This window comes from Lacerta agilis, chromosome 2 (genome assembly GCF_009819535.1).
Source record: "Lacerta agilis isolate rLacAgi1 chromosome 2, rLacAgi1.pri, whole genome shotgun sequence".
In the NCBI taxonomy this organism is placed as follows: Eukaryota; Metazoa; Chordata; class Lepidosauria; order Squamata; family Lacertidae; genus Lacerta; species Lacerta agilis.
In genome coordinates this window covers 101,238,486-101,260,378 of record NC_046313.1, presented here as the reverse complement: position 1 = coordinate 101,260,378, position 21,893 = coordinate 101,238,486, and the positions used below count along the sequence as shown (strand labels likewise).

The 21,893-nt window shown below is 49.1% G+C and overlaps 1 protein-coding gene across 1 annotated transcript in view; it reads left to right on the top strand.

Annotated features, from left to right (window-relative positions):
• Positions 1 to 701: 701 nt before the first annotated feature.
• Positions 702 to 21,893, top strand: part of LAMB2 (laminin subunit beta 2) — a 51,529-nt gene continuing 30,337 nt past the window's right edge. The window contains exons 1-8 of the mRNA XM_033141388.1: positions 702 to 921; positions 8,201 to 8,370; positions 9,644 to 9,779; positions 12,733 to 12,806; positions 14,668 to 14,856; positions 15,935 to 15,998; positions 18,409 to 18,611; positions 20,549 to 20,669. Of these exons, the coding sequence (XP_032997279.1) occupies positions 894 to 921; positions 8,201 to 8,370; positions 9,644 to 9,779; positions 12,733 to 12,806; positions 14,668 to 14,856; positions 15,935 to 15,998; positions 18,409 to 18,611; positions 20,549 to 20,669 (985 nt within the window). The 5' untranslated portion in view covers positions 702 to 893. The remainder of the gene's footprint in view (positions 922 to 8,200; positions 8,371 to 9,643; positions 9,780 to 12,732; positions 12,807 to 14,667; positions 14,857 to 15,934; positions 15,999 to 18,408; positions 18,612 to 20,548; positions 20,670 to 21,893) is intronic.

Here is a 21,893-nt window from a genome sequence, read left to right as displayed (position 1 = left end):
GCCTATTTCACAAAACTGTAGTTATGCGGATAATAAAACAGTTTTGCCTGATTCCTTCTCAAAGCTCAGCAGATCTTCTGAAATATATATATCGGAAGCTGCCAATTGAAAAAAAAAATACACTGAAACGGGACTAATCTACGGATATTTGGCTTTATAATATATACATATATACCGGTAATTATGTTGTGCAATTTAAAGATAAAACCAAATACCCGTAAGATTTGCCACATTTTGAAAGGGTTTTCCAAGCAAAGTGAGGTTTGCTATATAGAGAGGACAGGATTCTAAACAAATAAATCCTTGCATGTTAAGGCTTTAGTTTTGTTTAATTTGCTGCAAGACCTGGCACTGAACCTCAGCTAAAAATGCACACCCACCCACCTCCTAAATAAACACCGGCCACCTCATTTATTTTTATTTTTAAAAGAGAGAAAAGTCCACCCTTTCTGGATGTGCATATGTTTCTGGCTGCCTGCTGGCTTTACGCAGCAGCACCAGATCCCGGCGGAATCCGCCCCGCGCTTTCCCTCTGGCCTTTTCGCTGCTAACTTTTTCCAACTAAGTTTAGCTTTTGGATCAAGCCGAGGAGCAGCGCGAGCCGACTTATTTTTTCTTTCTTTCTTTTCCTAAGGGGAGGACGGGGGCGAGGAGGCCGGGTTTTCTCGGGACGGAGGCGCCGGGGCTCGGGTTAGGAAAGGCGCAGAGGCTTCCCGCGGAGAGGAGGCGGTGGCGGAGGCGGGAACGACCTGCATTGGAAAGGGGTCCTCCCCATCCGGAGCGACCCACAGCAGGCCGCCCACGCCGCCGGGGTCCTCTTCACCATCCCTTTGGCTTTGCCTCCAGGTCAGCAGAAGAAGAGCCTCCCGGTGCGCGGCATCCACGGATCTGCGATGAGGCTGTGGGGTTTCCTGCTCGCAGGTGAGTCTCCGCCAAGGATCGGGGTCGCGGCACCTGCCTGTCAAAATCCTGCCAGGATGGCCAGGAAGGAGGGAGGCAGAGAATAGGGAGCCTCATGCTGAAATGAGGGAGAACTTCACTTTTGAAATTGTTGTATGTGTGTGTGAGTGTCTACTAACATAGTGACTTTTAAAATTATTTTTTAATCGACGAGGGCTTGAGGGCTTCTTAAATCTTTTCTAGGGACTGGATCTCAAGACCACTGCCTCTGTGCCACCCTTGCCCTTCCCTCAGGGCAGGGGGGGGCTTCTTAACAGCCCAAGCCAGAGAAATCTCCTTTTCTTCTCACACAAAAGTCCTGATGGTTGTCCTCGGTACGGCCGCTCATCCTGGTGGGGCACTGCCAGGCTTCTTCTTGGCCTGATGTAGCTCTGGAGGGGTGAATGCCCTGTTTGAGGGTTGGGAGGGTTGGGAGACTCCCCAAAGGACAGGCTTCAAGGTGGTATAAATAGCATCTGGTGGTCTTCTTCGCAGGGCGTATATTCTAAACTCCTACTTTCTACTTGAGGCATACGGTGGTCTAGATTATATTGGCTAAAGTGGGTGCTGATATTGGGGTCCTATCTGCCCCATTCTAGAATGCCTCACTGCTTGAGGGTTGCCAGCAATTGCTGGATGGTAGGCAGAGGCTGAACGGGTGCCGCCCCCCCCCCCAGCAACAGGATGCTATGGTGGAGAAAGCTGCACCTGTTGATTTGCCACTTACCAGCCCTACCTCCGCTTCTCTCAGACAAGCGGCCCAATCCTATGCAAGTCTGCACAGAATAAATAAACTTTCAGAGGTTGCAGAGGAACCCCCTGTGAGCAGCAGCTGCATAGGATTGCACCTTAGATGTGTCTCATACGGAGGCTAAGGATGTGGGTGATGCCTGGATGGTCCTTTTGCTGTCATCGGACACCTGTTTTCGCCTCGTTCACAAGGTCACACCAACATACTCTTGTGCTAAGTAATCGGAAGTCAGTGCCTTCCGTTTGCACGTTTGCACGCTCGAAGATCGCTTATGCAGGTTGAAACCTCCACTTTGCCGACAGGTATGTAATGGAAAAACCTGATTCTGGGTGTGCAACCACAAGACGCCGAGGAGTCGCTAATTGCATCAAGTGTTCTTGAGTGCGTACCCTGAGAGCTGATGTAACAAGTTAAACATTAGTAGAGTAAAGAGCCTAGGCTTCGGCTGGAACCAACCTTATGGGGTCGTGGCAATAAGCAAAGACAAAATTAGAAGGAGTGTAAAAATACGTGTTTGTGTAAGTGAATAATATCTGTGTGTGGAAGAGAGGCATCCCTATGTTTGGCTTTGGCGAAGTGTTTCGGCCTCTGAGAAGTCGCTGCGTCTCCCTTCCCCTTGGTTCTTATCAGCAGCAGGCTGATAATTTAATTCTGGGTTAAGTTGTTTGGGATAATTATTATTGCCCCCCAGATCAGCTTTCACCAGCCTGGTGCCCTCTGGATGTTTTGGAAGACAATGCTGGTGGGACGGACGGACAGTGTCATAGGGACATAATCAAAAACATCTGGAGGGCACCGGGTTGGCAAAAGCGGCCCTCAATTCATTCTTACCATCACTAACTCCCATTTCACTTGGTAGTATAGCTGTGTATTGAAAGAATAGCAGCCACCTTTGGCTCCGTTCTCAGGGCTACTTTGATGCTTGGCACGCTGCAGTCGCCTCATCATTTTAGCAACTAGGGTGGCTGAAGTCTATATATAAGCGATGCCTCTTCCTGCCCTTTCAGGGCGCGCGTAATGAGTTGGGTTGGAATCCTAAACCGTGCTTGCAAACACCAATCTGCCCGCTATTCCAGTTACAGGTGGGTAGCCGTGTTGGTCTGCCATAGTCGAAACAAAATAGAAAATTCTTTCCAGTAGCACCTTAGAGACCAACTGAGTTTGTTCTTGGTATGAGCTTTCGTGTGCATGCACACTTGTTTCAGTGTATCTGAAGAAGTGTGCATGCACACGAAAGCTCATACCAAGAACAAACTCAGTTGGTCTCTAAGGTGCTACTGGAAAGAATTTTCTATTTTGTTCCCGCTATTCCAGTTTGTTCAACTTAAAACAGTGCGGTAGTCTATATGTGGGGTAAGGAATTTTAAACGTGCATCTTCGGTGGCAGCTTTGCATCAACCCCACCTGCTTCGTTTTGTCTCTCCGTGCCCCTTTCCTGCCTCCAGAGTAGGGTGGGTGCCTGGTCTGCCTACTCCCACCTCCCACCCCCCATTCCCACCCAACCTTGGGTTGGGGGAAGCTGCACACCCATCCCCACCAGCTGGAGTCTTTGTCCCTGGCTCCCTTTGAAGCTCTGGCCCCAGGGGATTTGAGGCTCAGAGAGCTGGCATGGAGCCTGGGAGCAGCCTTGCTATGTGAGAAGGCTTGGATGTGCGGGGGGGGGGCCACTAACAGGAAGGACCCACACTTGCCCCACCTCAGCAGCTGTAGAGCGGAGTACCGGGTGCTGCAGTGTTGGGAATGTGCTGGCAAAGGAAGGAATGGTCCTTGAAGTTTTCTTCAGCTGCAGGGCCATCATCTCTCTCCCCCCCCCCGCCCCATGTTTCCCTTGCCAGTTTGCAGTGAAGTGGAGGGGGGGCAGGTTTGTGTGTAAAGGCCGCTTGGCATCCAGAGGGACCCAAACTTATCCGAGCTGCGATCGCAGCTTGGTGCTGTGCCACTGCCTCCCTCTTTTTAGCAGCCTCTGCGATGGACGTGAGCTCTTATAAAGCCATCGTTTCACGGCTTTCGGGCCCCCAGCCCCCACGTTCCTTGGCGCGGGGCCAAGCTGGCCGGACAACAGAGCCAGTCCCTTCCACGGTTATTTCTGGCAGGCCTGCGGCTTCCGCTCCCAGGCCCCATGCAGTTGCTGAGGGCAGAGGAGGCAACCAGAGGCATTTCATGCCCCCCACCCCAGCCGCACCCTTGAAGGGTGAGCAGCAGAAACAGGTGGAAGCGTCTGGTGGTGGGTGTCTGCGGGGTGGAAGCCCGGCTGCATGTGAAAGGAGATGTCTGCACTGGGCTTGGGATTGTTGCACTGTCAAGTCCTGGGTGTGTGGCCAGATCAAAATGGCAAAAAGACCCATCGTACTGGGGTCTCCCCTTTAATCTGAATAGGGTTGGGCAACCTTCATTGTCTTTATGGTGAACTGACTAGATAGGTTGCTGCTATTCCTGCTTTCTCAAGGAGGAATGGAAGCAATAGAGAGAGCAGGATCCGAACCCACGCTTTAACAACTCTGGATGATTACTGAAATATACTCGGAGTCGTGTAGTCATTTCATGCTCTTTATTGCAGCTCGTAGAACAGAAGTTGAATTCCCCCCCCCCCCCAAAAAAACCTCAGGTTTTATATACATCAGGGGTTAGCAACTTTGTGGTGGGCCGGACTATTTTTTGGGTGTGTGTGTGAATGAATTCCTATGCCCCACAAATAACCCAGAGATGCATTTTAAATAAAAGCACACATTCTACTCATGTAAAAACACCAGGCAGGCCCCACAAATAACCCAGAGATGCATTTTAAATAAAAGCACACATTCTACTCATGTAAAAACACCAGGCAGGCCCCACAAATAACCCAGAGATGCATTTTAAATAAAAGGACACATTCTACTCATGTAAAAACCCGTGTGAGGCTACACGTGAGGCATCGGCTTCAACAATCCCCACAAACAGCAACCGGGTTTTCCGCGGATATTGCCATTTGCTTCGATTCAGCAGTAAAATGTGAATTTTCCTGGGGGGGAAGTGCCAGGACAAAACGAACAACGAAAAAAAACAACAACAAAAAACCGTGCTCAGACACAGACTTAGAAATTCCAGACCTGTGCCTAGAGAACATGGAACAAATGTTAAGTGTGGATGAGCCCTAAGTGTGACACAAGAGCTCTGCAAATAGGAATAGCTTTCAAAAGATTTAATAGTCGCCATCTGGACTGGGTGGCTTCAGCTGGAATAACGGGAGTTGGTAGCGCCCATTTGCCCCACAGGGGGGAAAAAATACAGGTACTGGTATGCTTTTATGAATTTCGCATCAAAAGGGGCAGTGATGCAAAAAAGCCGCTATACAGTGGTACCTTGGTTCTCAAACTTAATCCGTCCCGGAAGTCCGTTCCAAAACAAAAGCGTTCCAAAACCAAGGCGCGCTTTCCCATAGAAAGTAATGCAAAATGGATTGATCCGTTCCAGGCTTTTTAAAACAACCCCTAAAACAGCAATTTAACATGAATTTTACTATCTAACGAGACCATTGATCCACAAAATGATAGCAATAAACAATGTACTGCAGTCCCACAATCAATCAATCCATCCGTAGCTGAACTGGGTTCTTCCACACAGTCACAAAAACAAAACAAAAAGAGCCGCAAAAAACAAAAACACAAAATAAATAGCAAAAACAGACAGACCTCAGCGTAACACTCAAAACAGAAGTGTGGCACTCGGATTGGAAGCACAGCACTCAAAACGGAGCACGTTCGGCTTCCAAAAAAAGTTCGCAAACCGGAACACTTACTTCCGGGTTTGCAGTGTTTGGGTATCTAGTTGTTTGAGTACCAAGGCGTTTGAGATCCAAGGTACCGCTGTAATTCAGGATGCTTTACAGACTGCTGCTGTTTTCGGGTGGAATTCAATCACATATCGGCAATTTCAGGTTGCACCGTTATGTTTGACTGGGAGGTCTTGTGAAACAAACCCAATTTCCCCATAGGCTCAGATTTTTTGTGATAAGGAAAGTGGCTGGGAATTGTCGGAAGACACTCGCTTGGCATTGTCTGACCTCCCCATGAACAAATCAGAATGAATGCTCAGTAAGTAGCTGGTGTCTTTCTAATCTCCGTGCAAACAGATCAAGACGACTGCCCAGTAAACAGGTCATCTGGAAGCAACCTTGGTGTGTTGACTCATAAACCGAAGAACAAAAAAATAATATTTTGGTGCCAAAGAAACCCAGATTTTCTGTTCAAAACAAATGATGCAGGGAAGCAACACTATAACAGAGTTGGTTAAATCTGAACAAATGTTCGAGCTTTGCAGCTGGCTAAAGAGTGCGGGATGTGGGTGGTGCAGAGCCTAGGGCTTGCTGATCAGTAGGTCGGCGGTTTGAATCCCCATGACGGGGTGAGCTCCTGTTGCTCGGTCCCAGCTCCTGCCAACCTAGCAGTTTGAAAGCACACCGGTGGAAGTAGATAAATAGGTACTGCTCCGGCGGGAAGGTAAACGGCGTTTCCATGCGCTGCTCTGGTTTGCCAGAACCGGCTTTGTCATGCTGGCCACACGACCCGGAAGCTGTACGCCAGCTCCCTTGGCCAGCAACGCATGATGAGCGCCGCAACCCCTGAGTTGGACACGACTGGACCTAATGGTCAGGGATCCCTTTACCTTTTTAAAGAGTGCAAGTTGTCCCTTTCCCCTCTCTGGATGTAAAAGTTTGTTTTGGGGAGGAAAAGTAAATAGTGATGGTCAGGGTAAGCGGCGGTGTCTGTGAACGGATGTGCATGAAGGGGCTTGACTGGAGGCCAAGTGAAACGAGCAAGAGCCCTGGAATGCACAAGAGTTTGGTGTGTTTGCCAATCACTGCCTTTATATTGTCAAGAAAAAGAAATTAAGACGGTCAAAGCAGCAGATCAAATGGGAACACCCATAAACTGCTCTTAACAGGAAAACCTTTATTGTAAAAAATCGGATATAGTTTTGCATAAACTGTATCCTCAGGAATCTGGAGGGTGGGGGAAAAATCCAGTTCTTAATCAGAGTGCCTTGATGACATCGTTTCATTAAATTTGGGCATTATCCAGCCAAATTAAGCTCTCAGGAGCGCTCCTGATTTCAGTGGCAGTGATGTGGGCTTATTTCTGAGTAAACATGCATAAGACTCGGCTGTATATCTCTCTCCATGAAATTAGTGGGACTTTAAAAGTGCTCACCAGTGAGTGGACTGTGCCCTTTGATTCCAAGCTGTCTGCTTGTTTTCAAAGATATCTCATGATAGCTCGAACCTTGGTTTTTTAAAAGGGGCGAAAGCTGGGATTGTCAATAATCTACATTATATGTCCTCTTCTTATTGGCACCATCTTTCTCTCTGTTATGACCTCAGAGGCTGACGTTATATCTTTCTAAAGTTTGGAAGTCCTATCATAACCCTTTGGGCTGTGGAGTTTCATTGTCTTGCCTTTCTATGGATACTAAATCTTCTGCCACCCAACTGCTGACAGCAGTGTAGCTAGTGGGTCTGATTTGCACTTGAACTCCAGTCAATGCATAAGTACCACAGAGCCTAGGGCTTGCTGATCAGAAGGTCAGCGGTTCGAATCCCCGCGACGGAGTGAGCTCCCATTGCTCGGTCCCTGCTCCTGCCAACCTAGCAGTTCGAAAACACGTCAAAGTGCAAGTAGATAAATAGGTACGACTCTGGCAGGAAGGTAAACGGCGTTTACGTGCGCTGCTCTGGGTCACCAGAAGCGGCTTAGTCATGCTGGCTACGTGACCTGGAAGCTGTACGCCGGCTCCCTCAGCCAGTAATGCAAGATGAGTGCCGCAACCCCAGAGTCGGACATGACTGGACATAATGGTCAGGGGTCCCTTTACCATCCCTCTACCATGCCAAGTTGAAGGAACTCTTCCAGAAGACTTTTTTTTTATTCAGTATTCATCCGGATTTGCTTGCGCAAACTTCACCCTTGGGTTGGACTATGCCTGGTCTTTATTGAGCATTCGTTCTGATTTGTTTACAAGGTGGCTATATCACAAGGGACATTCGTCCAGAGGTCGCCAACGTGGTGCTCTGCAGATGTTGCCGGACTCCAACTCCCATCAGCCCCAGCTATCATGATCAGTGGTCAGGGATCATGGGAGTTGTAGTCTAACAACACCTGTATGTCACCCTGTTGGCTTACGGGCTGTTTGCATGTCTTTCAGTTAACCCTTTAGTCACCCCACACGATCTGAGACAGTTCCTCTCCACTTTCCAAACTGGAAAAAGTCAGGTTTGCTTATTTCTTTAAAGGGGTGGATTTGTTGTACTAGGACGATGGAGTACTTTTATCTATTTAAAGTTTCGGTATGTGCTGGGATCCCACCCTGGCAGTCTGGAATCAGTCAAAAACTCTATTACAAAATCTATTACATTTAAGCATTTAAAAGCGTAATTGCATCCGCCGCCCATATGATGGGCCCAACCTGGTGAACCCAGCCACAGTGTCCCTTGTTCTGTACTCTCTGCTCCTCTCTCTGCCTTCCCTGTCTCCACAGTGCTGGGGGGAGCTCTGTGCCAGGAGCCTGAGCCCGCCCACGGCTGCTCCCAAGGCAGCTGCTACCCAAACACGGGAGACCTGCTGGTTGGACGGGCCGACCGCCTCTTCGCCACCTCCACCTGCGGCCTGCGGCGTCCCCAGACCTACTGCATTGTCAGCCATTTGCAGGTGAGTATTGCAGTGCAGAGGTCGGAATGGGCAAATTGCCTGGTGCTCAGAGGACCTCTAACTCCGAGCCCGAGAGACTCGATAAGGGAAAAAAGCAAACGCTAGAAAACTGAGCGCCCACTGAACTGGCAACTGATGCTTACTTCAGCAAGCAGCAGGTTAGCTTAGGGAGCATAGACCAGGTCTGTTTCTTGCTAGCCTTGGGAGAACTGTGAACAGGAAGACCCCAATTCAACTTTGGGTTGGTCACACCCTCCCTCAGCCTAACTCATCTTGCAGGATGAGGTATCTGAAGAAGTGTGCATCTGAAGAAATGTGCATGCACACGAAAGCTCATAGCAAGCACAAACTTAGTTGGTCTCTAAGGTGCTACTGGAAGGAATTTTTTTATTTTTTATTTTGTTTCATCTTGCAGGAGGCAGGGATAACCACGCATGCCACTCTTGAGTTCCTCAGAGAAAAGACTGGATTATTTTTTAAGTAAATAAATAACTAAAAACAAATACAGTGGTACCTCGAGTTACAAACGCTTCAGGTTACAAACTCCGCTAACCTGGAAGAATTACCTCGAGTTGAGAACTTTGCCCCAGAATGAGAACGGAAATCGTGTGCCGGCGGCGCAGTGGCAGCAAGAGGCCCCATTAGCGAAAGCACGCCTCTAGTTAAGAACAGTTTCAGATTAAGAACGGACCTCCGGAACGAATTAAGTTCGTAACTAGAGGTACCACTGTAACAACCAACTTTTTAAAGAGGGCAGGGTCCAACCCAATGGACTTAAATGATGAGAAAGGGAGTTTTAACTGCACATTAGGAAGACACTATTGACAGCGCCCACTGTTTGATAGTGGAACAAGACTAACTTAGGAACTGCCGGACTCTCCTTCCTTAAGAGGTTATTGATCAGAGTGTGAACGGCTCTTGAGTCAGGTATGCTATAACAGCAGATCTCCTTCGTCACAGGTGGTTGGGCTAGATGGCTTTTGAGGTCCCTTCCTGCTCTTTGATTCTATGGAAGTTTGCGTGCGCACACAAACACGCAGATCATTGGCATCCTGTATCACTAGCTTCTGAGATTTCACCCGGCTCTGCTCACATGTACTCAAAGCTTTTCCTTGCAACCATAATGGCTAAAGAAGAGAGAGAGAGAGAGAGAGAGAGAGATGAAAGTTGAGTTTCTTTGGATGCTGTTTTCTGTACCAAACTCCTCCTTCGCCTGAGGAGTGTGGCGCATGTGGCGCATGCACAGCTCTGCTTATGGGTGTCTCTTTTGCAGGACGAGAAAAAGTGCTTCATGTGCGACTCACGCCGGCCCTATCAGGCCTTGTCCAATCCTAACAGCCACCGCATCGAGAACGTGATCACCGCCTTTGCACTCAACCGCAAGAAGGCCTGGTGGCAGTCGGAGAATGGTAAGGAGTGGGGGGGGGGGTTTTCATCTCTGTGAGGTAGCCACATGATCTGATTCTTACAAAGTGTGTGTTTACTTGCGTACGTGTATATATATATATATTTGCTTACTTGCATAGCAGGTTCTTTCAGCTACTTTTAAAAACCTTTTCGATCTGAGCCACAAGGGCTAAAAACTTGGACTCGGGTCCAAAGGTTCTCTTCCTCCACCAGAAAGCCAGTGTGGTGTAGTGGTTAAGAGCGATAGACTTGTAATCTCGTGAACCGGGTTCGCATCTCCGCTCCTCCACATGCAGCTGCTGGGTGACCTTGGGCTAGTCACACTTCTCTGAAGTCTCTCAGCCCCACTCACCTCACAGAGTGTTTGTTGTGGGGGAGGAAGGGAAAGGAGAAGGTTAGCCGCTTTGAGACTCCTTCGGGTAGTGATAAAGCGGGATATCAAATCCAAACTCTTCTTCTCCTCTGTTGGAAGAAGGGCACCTTTGAGTCCGACGTTTTTTTCAGAAATGAGAAAAAAATTGATTCTTGACATCACGCACGGGACTCCACCATGTTGGAAACAGAAGTCCACAATTTTGGCTGTGAGGGTGTTTCCTATTCCTTCCTCTACATTTGCTCCGTTTCTCATCAAAGTCTGCACATCCCACCCTGTATGGTACATGTGTTTCATGCCAGGGACATTAAATGCCATGTTACATCAGGCAATCCTTCTTTGGAGGGAACTGTGTGTGTGTGTGTGTGTCCCCTTTCCTGCTCTAGGGGTTGTGTGTTGCCCTGTGACAAGCCTTGTCGCCTCACAGCTGGGTGAACTCGCTGTGCCCCGGTTACGTGAGCCTGCAGAGAGTGCTCTTTGTCTGGGACATGGCACGGCTGAGAGAGTGTCCCCAGAGCCCTGTTCCTTTCCTTTCTCTCCTACGCAGAGGAAATGCTGAATCATACCCAACAGAGTCCCTTCTTTCCTGGACCCGGGCCAGGCGGGGGCGGGAGACAACAGAGGAGGGGCCTGCTACTTGCAGGAACTCGGTGCTGCTGGCAGTTGTGGGAGCCTTGGCTCTATCTGGCAGCCGGACCGTTTCTGTCCTGGGTCATCAGCATGGCACCCCCTCCTTAAAATCTGGTACCACCTGCACAAGAATTTCTGCATTAATCTAGAACAGTCTTCAGCAACCTGGTGCTCTCCAGACGTTGTTGGGCTGCAACCACCAGCAGCCCCAAACCAGCGATATATACTTTTTGGCGTGAAGTTGTCACCCGTATCCGTTTCGCATTGGCAAAATCCTTGATATTTGCAGATATTAAGTATAGGCACTCGTCCATGTTTCCACTTGCCCCAGGCCTGGAAAGCATGAATCCGAGCAGATTTGCCCTTGTCCCCGCTGCTCTTTAGTGCTAAATCGGAACAAATGGCAATCCACAAAAAACCTGATTGCAGTTTGTCCCGATTCAGCACTAAACTGTGGGTTTCCCCAGGGGGAAATTGGCAGGCTGAATGGAGGTTTGGGTGATCCACACGTCTCTTAGTGTAAGTCTCTGAGCTTGCAGTGGGCTTGCAAATTCTGTTGCCCTGCTGTGAATCTTCATGCTACATAAATATTATGTAATTAACTATATCACTGTTAGTACAAGGATTCACAGCGGGACAACAGAAGTGGATTTTGAGATCCCTTTGCGAGCGATCAATTCGTGCCTGGAAGGATAAATAACCACCATCTATTATGGGACGGTCTGAGGACCTGACTGCCCTGGTTGTATTTGAACACACTTTACATAGACATCAATTTCTTGTGGAACCTATTTGGAGGGCTTATATCAATGTTTATGTTTAGCTTAAGGTGGGTCTATCGATAGTTATTTCACCCTCAGTGTGAGTTCATGGTGGTACTGTTGTTGTTATTAATAACAGTAATACTCATTCCAGTAGCACCTTCAGATACCAGTCTGAATACCTATCTGAGGAAGTGTGCATGCACACAAAAGCTCATACCAAGAACAAACTTAGTTGGTCTCTAAGGTGCTACTGGAAAGAATTTTTTTTTAAATTTTGTTTTGACTATGGCAGACTCAACATGGCTACCTACCTGTAACTGGTAATATTCATATATTACTTTTTCTTCGGTTTATGTATCATAAATATTCCCCCCTTTGTTAGATTTGCAAATAAAATAATGAGTGAGTGAGTGAGTGAGTGAATGAATGAATAAAGAATCTTGAGTAGGGTGCAGTGTGGGTGGCTGGCCTGGGAGAGGGGGTGTGGTCTGGGGAGAGGCCTGGAGGGCCACATTTTGGCCCTGGGCCTGAGGTTCCCCACCCCTGTCCTGTAGCATTGTGGGCAATTAAAGTGGAGGTTCCCAGAGCTGAGTCCTATTGGATTGGCGAGGCCTGAAGCTGCCACATACTTACACTGGGCCTAACAGGGTGCTGGTTGGACTTCTTGGGTTTCCCCCGTTTTCCTGCATGAGCCAAGCTTTCTCCCTAGACATGCACCCAACACATGCTGCATAGTGAGATCAGCAGCGGTGAGCAAGCTTGCGCCCCGTCGGCTGAGAAACAAGCCCCTGAGAAGCACCTGAGAAACTCCTGAGCACGGTTTGAAAACTGCTTCCTCGTGGAATGGAGTTTTGCTGGGGCCTCTAGCACCGACCCCTCTCCCTATGTGTCTGTCTCTCCATTTATTTATTTTTACAAAATTGTATTAATTTTTCCAATTATTTTTAACAATCTCTATCACATGTAATTAACTAAAAAAGAAAAAAAAGACAGATACAAGATTCCCTTGTACCCTTAGAGCTCCCTCCACCCTTCCATGGTTTCCATATTTAACATTTCTTGCTGCATATTTTATAGCCTCCATTCTACTTAACGTTCATATGCTAAGTCTCTGTTATCTTACAAGTGTCATTTAAGTCCTGTTAAAAGAGCTCAACTGTTTACAGTGGTCTGTGTCTGTCTCTCCAGGTGTGGAGCAGGTGAGCATCCGCCTGGACCTGGAGGCCGAGTTCCACTTCACTCACCTCATCATGACTTTCAAGGTACATCCCTGTTGGGAACAGGTGGGCTTCTTCTCCAGTGGAGGGATCCACGCTTCCTCAAGGACATCAGAAGAACCATGTTGGGTCGGACCAAAGGACCGTGAAGTCCAGCATTGCGTTCTCGCGGAGATGCCGACGAGAAGCCCACAAGCGGGACATGAGAGCTGTAACGCCCTCTTGCCCGTGATCCTCAGCAACCGTAATAGTGCCTCTGATCATGGAGCCATTATAGCGGGTCAGCATCCTGAACATTAGCCATCACCCCCCATGAAGCACGAGATCCTCGGGATGCACAAGTGACCGCCTGTTTCTGTGCTCCTCTGCCATCCTGTTCATTTCCTAACAGGGGGAAGGAGCCGCATAGCTCAGCGGTGGAGCACATCCTTTGCAAGGAAGCAGATGGCATCGTAGGGCTACACCACTCGCCCAATTTCTGTCTGGCTGAGTCTCTGCAGCACATGGGGATGGAGAGCGGGGGACAAGCACAGCAAGGCTGCCTCGGTGCAAACACCCTAGCAGGAGCACTGGACTGTGTTTGCACCACACCAGCCTCGCCACCGCCACATCCCTCCTGGTCTGCTGCAGCAACTTAGCCAGGCGGAGGTCAGGTGAGCGGCAAAGCCCCACCATGCTGCTGGGTTTGCAGGCAGAAGGTCTCAGGTTTAATTCCCGGCCCCTTCAGGTGAAAGGATCGGGTAGAAGGAGATGGAAAAGGTCCTCTGCCTGAGACCTGTAAGAGCTAGTGGTAGTCAGAGTGAGCATCAGCGGGCTAGGTGGATCGCTGCTCTGACTCTATATATTTTTATGTTCACGTCAGAGAACATCTGCTGCCCTTGTTAGGTTCAGGCCAGATACGACATTAGTCATGTGGTTTGTCCTTGCATGGGCAATTAAAAAGAAGCGTATGCACATAGCCAACGTCGGGGTGTGTCTTGCTGGGTCCGTTTGCAGCTGTGGTGTGGGAAGAAGGGTCTTTAACCTTTTCCCCTTGCCGCAGTCCCAGTTGGAATTCCAGCCCCCACCAGCACCACATGGCTGCTGTTTGCAATGGAAAGAGAAGCTGCGGAGGAATGGGGGCAGACTTTTATGTTCAATTATTTCCTATTTCCTGAGAAAATCAGAGGACGTTGTTGTGAAACTTTTTTCCCCCAGCGGAAATGAGTTGTGTTTAAATCAAACGAGGGGATGATTAAACCGGCATCTCCAAGAATATGCTCGTAAACGCTTTGCCGTGTAACAAGTGATTTTTAATTTCGACTTCACACGCAGCTGCGACTTCGTATTGCGTGGGATTATTGCTCTCATTTGTCCTCGCTTAAAAGGTACAGAGTGGTAGCCAACCACTGCGTCCTGTTGGCATGAGGAGGAATGCTTGTGCAATGGGGTCCCTGCTCCTGCCTGCGCCCTCCAAAAATCTGCACCAGGTGGTTGGGGACCCTTCCCTATGCTATTGGAATCCACCCAGTCCCATGGATGGATTCCTTGGAGTTTTTTCAGCAGAGAAGGGATGGCCATCTGTCATTGATGCTTTAGCTGAGTTCCCTGCATTGCATTGCAGGGGGTTAGACTAGATGACTCCGGGGTCCCTTTCCACTTTCTATAATTCTATGAGCCCCAGCCAGCAAGGCCGTTGGTCAGAGATGATGGGAGATGTAGTCCAACCCACAGCATTTGGAGGGCCACAGAGTTCCCAGCCTTGGTTTAGGGCCCATGTCCGCTCATCACTTGGCAACTGGTGCATCAAGTGATGACGTCCACGTACGAACGGGTTGCGTCATAGCTCTATCCTATTCCACCCCGACTTACTAGGTGATAGTTCTGGACGCATGCAGGGATTCCCATTTTCCTCCACCCCTTGCAGACCTTCCGGCCGGCAGCCATGTTGGTGGAGCGTTCGGCAGATTTTGGCCGCACCTGGCAGGTGTACCGCTACTTTGCCTACGACTGCGCCGCCTCCTTCCCGTCTGCCTCCCGGGGACCCTTGCGGCGTGTGGACGATGTTGTCTGTGAATCACGCTACTCGGACATTGAGCCCTCTACCGAGGGGGAGGTGAGTAAAAAAAGCAGGGCGTCTGGAGCAGTAGGATTACCTGTGGGGGTGTCAGGGATGGGCTAGATGACGAGGAGTGGTGAGAGGCAGCAGTCTGGCAACCCCCAAGTTGAAGCCCCAGAGGAGGAAGGCTCAGAGCCTGGGAATTGGTGGTGGGACACTGGGGAGAGGTAAGGGGGAGAGAGGAATGGTTGGATGCTGAAGAAGCAACAGGCTTTAGTGAGCGATGAGAGCCTGTGACAGGGAGCAGCTCAGACACAGAGGCTAAAACAGAGGAGGGAGGGCAAGCCGCTGGTGGAGAATCCCAGGAATTTGTGTCTCCTACTGCAACACGTGGCGCTGTGGTCTAAACCACAGAGCCCTAGGGTTTGCCGATCAGAAGGTTGGTGGTTCGAATCCCCATGACGGGGTGAGCTCCTGTTGCTCGGTCCCTCCTTCTGCCAACCTAGCAGTTCAAAAGCACACCAAAAAGTGCAAGTAGATAAATAGGTACCGCTCCGGCAGGAAGGTAAAGGGCTTTTCTGTGCGCTGCTCTGGTTCGCCAGAAGCAGCTTAGTCATGCTGGCCAATAAAGCGAGATGAGCGCCGCAACCCCAGAGTCGTCCACGACTGGACCTAACGGTCAGGGGTCCCTTTACCTTTACTGCAACAAGCTCCCCTCTCCTTGACTCCAAGGACACCCAGGGCAATGCGTAGGGCAGAACACAGATATTACAGGTGCCCTGTAGTTTGAGGCTGCTTGGGCAACATCCAGCAGAGAAGGAGACCCCCAATCCTGGAAACTTCCCATATAGAGGCAAAAACTGTCGGGATGTGTTGCTGAGCAGTATGCCGTTTCTTGAATTAAAAACAAACTATATTGCCAAACTTTGCATCTTGTGTGATGACCCAGCTCTTATGGGAGATGTTGGGGGATTTGGTGTAGAGAGATGGGTTCAACACCAAACACACCATGTATGTTAGGTCTTCGCGGATTGCCTCCTCCTTGTTGTAGAGGCCCAGGCCAAAGGCTGCAGGATTATGCTCTCGTAAACTGGTTGTTGCCCCTTGACCCTCTGCTGTTTCTTCCTCGCTCCAGGTAATCTACAGAGTGCTGGATCCAGCTATCCACATCCGCGACCCCTACAGCCCCAAAATCCAGAGTGAGTCTCTCTCTCTGTGAGAGGTGGTCCTGAGTGAGTCTCTCTGCGGGAGGGAGCCAGAGGAGGGAGGAGCTGGCTTAGGGCAGGGAGAGAGGCTGGGCGTACCGTGTATTCCTCCCCCCTCCCCCCGAGGAGTTGGATTCCCGGTGGACAAACGAGATTCTGACCTCCGAATGAGAGCAGAATCTTGGAACGTTTCTGCTGCACTAAATGTTTCCATCTTAATATAACTATAAATAAATACAATATACCGGTGTATATATAATACGGAGGCAGGACCCAGGTCCCGAAATTGCAGCAGTAACGCGTCACAACATTGCTTGCACAAACCGAGCAAGATACTTGCACACCCATGTTTATTAGGCCATGTGATCGACTGTCGTAAAAGCGGCACTACAGGTGTGCACCCTGGGCTATTTGGCCCATTCCAGGAGCTGCAGCCTTCCTCCTCTGCCATGAGTGCACCCACGACCCTCCTTCTGGTCTGGAGGTCTTCCTACCACCTGAGATGCGGTGGGTGTGGGGCAGGTGCCTTGGAGAAGGCCTTTTTGGTTGTGGCGCCCAGGATTTGGAACGGCTTCCTGGGCAAAGCATGCCTGACCCCCATCACTGTTTCCTGGCAGGCGACGGAAACCCTTTTGTCGAGGTGGATATTTTTCTCATTTCAATGAGAACTTTTCTGCCTTTTTTATGGAGTTGTGGTGCTGTTCTATCGTTCTGCTCTTCTTTTGTACTGTGCAAAAGGCTGCAAGCTACCTTAATGTATCTTAGCAGACAGGTGAGATACAGTGTAGTGGACTCATTTGGGAAATGGCAGCTCATTGAGAGCCAGTGTGGTGTTGAGAGCCAGTGTGGTGTAGTGGTTAAGAGCGGTAGACTCGTAATCTGGGGAACCGGGTTCGCGTCTCCACTCCTCCACGTGCAGCTGCTGGGTGACCTTGGGCTAGTCACACTTCTCTGGAGTCTCTCAGCCCCACTCACCTCGCAGAGTGTTTGTTGTGGGGGAGGAAGGGAAAGGAGAATGTTAGCCGCTTTGGGACTCCTTCGGGTAGTGAAAAGCGGGATATCAAATCCAAACTCTTCTTCTTCTTCTTCTTCTTCTTCATTAGCGAATTGTAGTTTTAAATACAAGCGAACACACAATAAGGAATTCTTCCTAATTACATTTATATCTATCATGGAATCAAGTGTGTTTCCCAGGCCAGGTCTCCAGTCCATGTAGAAACATAGGATGCTGCCTTATACTGATCCAGATGGTTGGTCCATCTAGTTCAGTATTGTCTACACTGACTGGCAGCAGCTCTTCAGGGTTTCATGCAGGAATCTTTTCCAGTCCTACCTGGAGATGCTGGGGATTGAACCCGGGACCCTCTGCTTGCAAGGCGATTGCTCTGCTATTGAGCTATGGCCCAAAGCTGTTTTAAGTTTAGCAAGGCTGTGTCTCACGGACCTTCTGACCATACATTGGGAATTAAGGAGAACGTTCCTCCTGAAAAGGTATTTTGTCCTGTTCACCAGATCCGAATTGCTGAGCAAATCTTTTCTCATCACAAACAATGGATCCTTGTCTTTGGAGACTTGGCATCCCCAACTTTTTTTTTTTTTTGCCTGGGGCACATTAGGAGATATTAATAAACAATTGTGGACATGGCAAAACATGGATTTCACAGAAGGAAAACTGGCAAAGCTCAGAATGCTGGTCTACGACCGTAATAAAGATTTCATTTCAAGCTGGCCCCCACCAAACTTGAAAAACACCTACATCCCTCCTAAGCAATTGAAACACAAGGCATCGACAGGCCAACAATTCCCTGAACCAAACCAACAAACAAAGAAGCAAAAATCAACAACCCCTGACTTTAAAAAATAATAATTGGTGGTGGACACTAAAGGGATGTTTGATGTTGTCACACAGATGCCACAATGGGGACCACAAATCTAGACAAACATAACCAACAAAGATTCCCAGTCCCTAAGAAAGAGAAATGCACATGCAAATAGCTAGCTAGCAGACAGTTCCCTGGGATCCTAGTGTGGACGGCAGCTGGCCCTGCCTTTAGTTCTATTTGGGGGCTGGTTAAATTTGGCCCTAGACAGATTTCTGCTTTGGCTGCTGCTAGATTTAGCTGCCGTCTCTCTCTGTCTCTGTCTCTTTTTCTCTTTCTCTCTCTGTGTGTCTGGGAATCTGTTCCCGCTCCCCTCTCCCCTCGTCGTGGTGGGCATACTTCTGACTGGTCCTGGCCGATAGCTTGCGGGGGGGGGGGGGAGGGAGTAGACAACTCTGATATTTATCGCCCACCAAGTAGCCCAACTTTTGAACCCACAGCCCCAGCCGGGAAAGCTGTTTCCCAGTGGGGACGCTTCTCTCTCTCTCTGCCTTCTCACCCACTCCAACCTGTCTGCCCGCCAGATCTCCTGAAGGTCACCAACTTGCGGGTGAACTTGACCAAACTGCACACCTTGGGAGACGACCTTCTGGATTCGCGGCGGGAGATCAAGGAAAAGTACTACTACGCCGTGTACGAGATGGTGCTGCGCGGGAACTGCTTCTGCTACGGACACGCCTCGGAGTGCGCCCCCCTCGCCCGTAGCCCTGCTGACGTGGAGGGCATGGTAAGCACACCGCACTTGGTTAGGTGTGCAGACCCCCCCCCCCTCACAACTTATTTGTTTTGGTTTATTTGGTTTCTGTATCGCCCTCCATCAAAAGACCTCAGGGCGGTTCGCAAGATAAAAATACCAAGATAAAAGCACAAAGAGAAGTTGCTGAACTGCAACTTATTACCAAACTTAAAACCATGGAGGGACCTGGTCTGAATAGAGACATTGGATTCCTATCTCATTATACATGACAAAGCTATCTTTAGCCATCTCATCCCTTGCTTTTTCCTGTAAGACCAATTGCAGTCATTGACAGTCGTCAACAGGTTTTCCACACCCATCAGCCAATCCCCCATTCCCACCAACCTTCTGAGTAATACCCCTCCCCACCCTCTCACTGGTGACTTCTGTTTCAGTGTATCTGAAGGGTCTGGTGACTTCTGTTTCAGTGTATCTGAAGAAGTGTGCATGCACACGAAAGCTCATACCAATAACAAACTTAGTTGGTCTCTAAGGTGCTACTGGAAGGAATTTTTTTAATTTTTTATTTTGTTTCCACTACGGCAGACCAACACGGCTACCTACCTGTAACTAGCACAAATAAATAATTGAAACAGAATTAACTAAAAAATAACCCCCTTCCCACAAACACATTTGAAAGGCTGTAGGATATTAATCAGCTGAAGGGATGATTAATTGGTTGAAGAGGAATGTTTTCACCTTGTGCCTAAAGATATGTAATGAAGGCGGCAGACGAGCCTCTCTGGGGAGAGCATTCCAGAAGCAAGGGAGCCACTGCAGAAAAGGCCCGCTCATCTCTTTTCAAAGGCTGCGAAGAGAAGGTGCCAGGCTTACCTCAGTGGCAAGGGCGTTCCGCATTCTTGGGGCTGTCACTGAGAAGGCCCTCTCATGAGCCACTGCCTCCTGAATTTCCGAGAGCGGCAAAGCCATTGGGAGGGCCTTCTCCGCTGATCTTAATTCCCAGGCTGGTCTGTAGAGAAGGGTGGTGCTGTGGTCTAAACCACTGAGCCTCTTGGGCTTGCCGATCCAGGATGATGGGAGTTGGAGTCCAGCAAGGGTACCAGGTTAAGGAAGGCCGTTTTAGCAGTTCTCCTTCTGCTAGCTAAAGGCAGAGATGAGGAGCTGTGCAGAGCTCTGAGGTTTTACTCTTTGACCGCTGGAACATATCCATAATTTCCCCCAGCCTTTAGGGATCCTGTGAAGCACATGCATTTTCAAGTTTATTTTGAGGACTAGACTATTTATTGGGGCACCAGCTTAGTGCAAAATATTACATAGCCAACATGGCCTTTGTCCCCTATGTGGGGTGCAAGCATAACTTCTGTGGATGCATACCTGGGAAGGGTGTGTTAGCAAGAGTGTCCTACTCTCGTGTAGGACCCTGTCAGAGACACATGCCCAGCTGGCATGTTCTCTCCCTCCTGGTTGGTCGTTCAGGAGCTTCAAAAGCTTTCTTCTGCCCGAACATCACAGCGACTAATGCCAAAAAGCACCAGCACACTTAGAGATCCGCAGAGTCTTCGCAGCATGCATAAACAGACCTCAGCAACTCAGCATTTTGGCTGATCTACTTTTTTTACCTATAAACACACATGGAGCATGCAACATGGCTCCCTCTCTCTCTAGCATCAGACAGCAAAGAGAGAAAGAACAAAGGACAACAGTCCCACTTCACGGAACACAGTAACACAAACATCCTGTCTCCGTCACTTCCCACTCTGTGGAATGAAAACATACACCGTCTTGTGGTAGACAACAATCCCATGACTGCAGACACGGGGAATGAATCTCCAACAGGGTGCGGCATGCCCATGATGATGTAGGGTAGGGATGTCATTTGCAGTCTGAACGCAGGAGAGCAGGCAAAGACCCGCCCTCTTCCATTCATCGTGGGCATAGCCTGGCTCTCCCCCTTTCTCCACCCGCAGGTGCACGGCCGCTGCGTCTGCAAGCACAACACCAACGGGCTGAACTGTGAGCAGTGCGACAACTTCTACCACGAGCTGCCCTGGCGCCCAGCTGAGGGGCGGCGCACCAACGCATGCAAGAGTGAGTATCCAAGGAGGGAACAGGGAAGCCAGGAGGAGGGTTGATGCCTCCACAGGCAAAGCTGGAGTGAAGGGTTACCGTGTGTGAGGGCAATCGTGGTTGGGAATGAGAGCCACCCTCCCGACAAACCCATGAGGCGGAGTTTTTCTACCGCAAGTCCCAATAGAAGGCGTCGCTTGAAAGACTGTACACCACCATATATTGGTGGAATTGCTGCTGCTACAGGTGCCACATAATGCCCGTTCCACATTTGTAAGAGCTCAGTTGTTTAGTGTGGCAGCACCTATACTTTGGAACTCCCTGCCTATTGAGGTCATTGCAGGGGGTTGGACTAGATGACCCTTGGGTCCCTTCAAACTCTTAAATTCTATGGTTCTATGATTAAGCAGGCGCCTCCACTGTACCCTTTTTGGCCCTGCTAGAAACATTATTGTTTAGACAAGCCTACCCAGATGCTTAGAAAGTTGAAGTAATTTTAACCTTATTATTATTATTATTATTATTAAAATGATGGTGATCATCATCATAGTGGTTAAGAGCAGTAGTTCCGTAATCTGGTGAACTAGGTTCACTTCCCCGCTCCTCCACATGCAGCTGCTGGGTGACTTTGGGCTAGTCATACTTCTCTGAAGTCTCTCAGCTTCACTCACCTCACAGAGTGTTTGTTGTGGGGGAGGAAGGGAAAGGAGAATGTTAGCCACTTTGAGACTCCTTCGGGTAGTGATAAAGTGGGATATCAAATCCAAACTCTTCTTAATAATAATAATAATTTATATACCACCTGCCGTCCAAAGATCACAGGGCAGTTTACAATATGAAAACACAAAAATACATAACACAAACAAAATAATACCAACCCCCAGTTTAAAGGGCACAGATTGTTTGAATTAGCCAAAGGCCTGGGAGAAGATTAATGTTTTTGCTTGTTCCCTAAAGATCTATGTAACAAAGGGGCCAGGCGAGCCTCCCTGGGGAGAGCATTCCACAGGCAGGGAGCCACCACAGAGAAGGCCTGCTCATCTCTTCAGTTTTGAAAGGCTGGAAAGAGATGGTACTAGGCTTACATCCATGGCAAGGGAGTTCCGCATTCTTGGGGCCATCACTGAGAAGAAGGCCCTCTCATGAGCCACTGCCCCATGATTTTCTAACGAGTTGAAGCCATTAGGAGGGTCTTCTCCGCTGAACTTAATTCCCAGGCTGGTCTGTAGGGAAGGAGATGCTGTT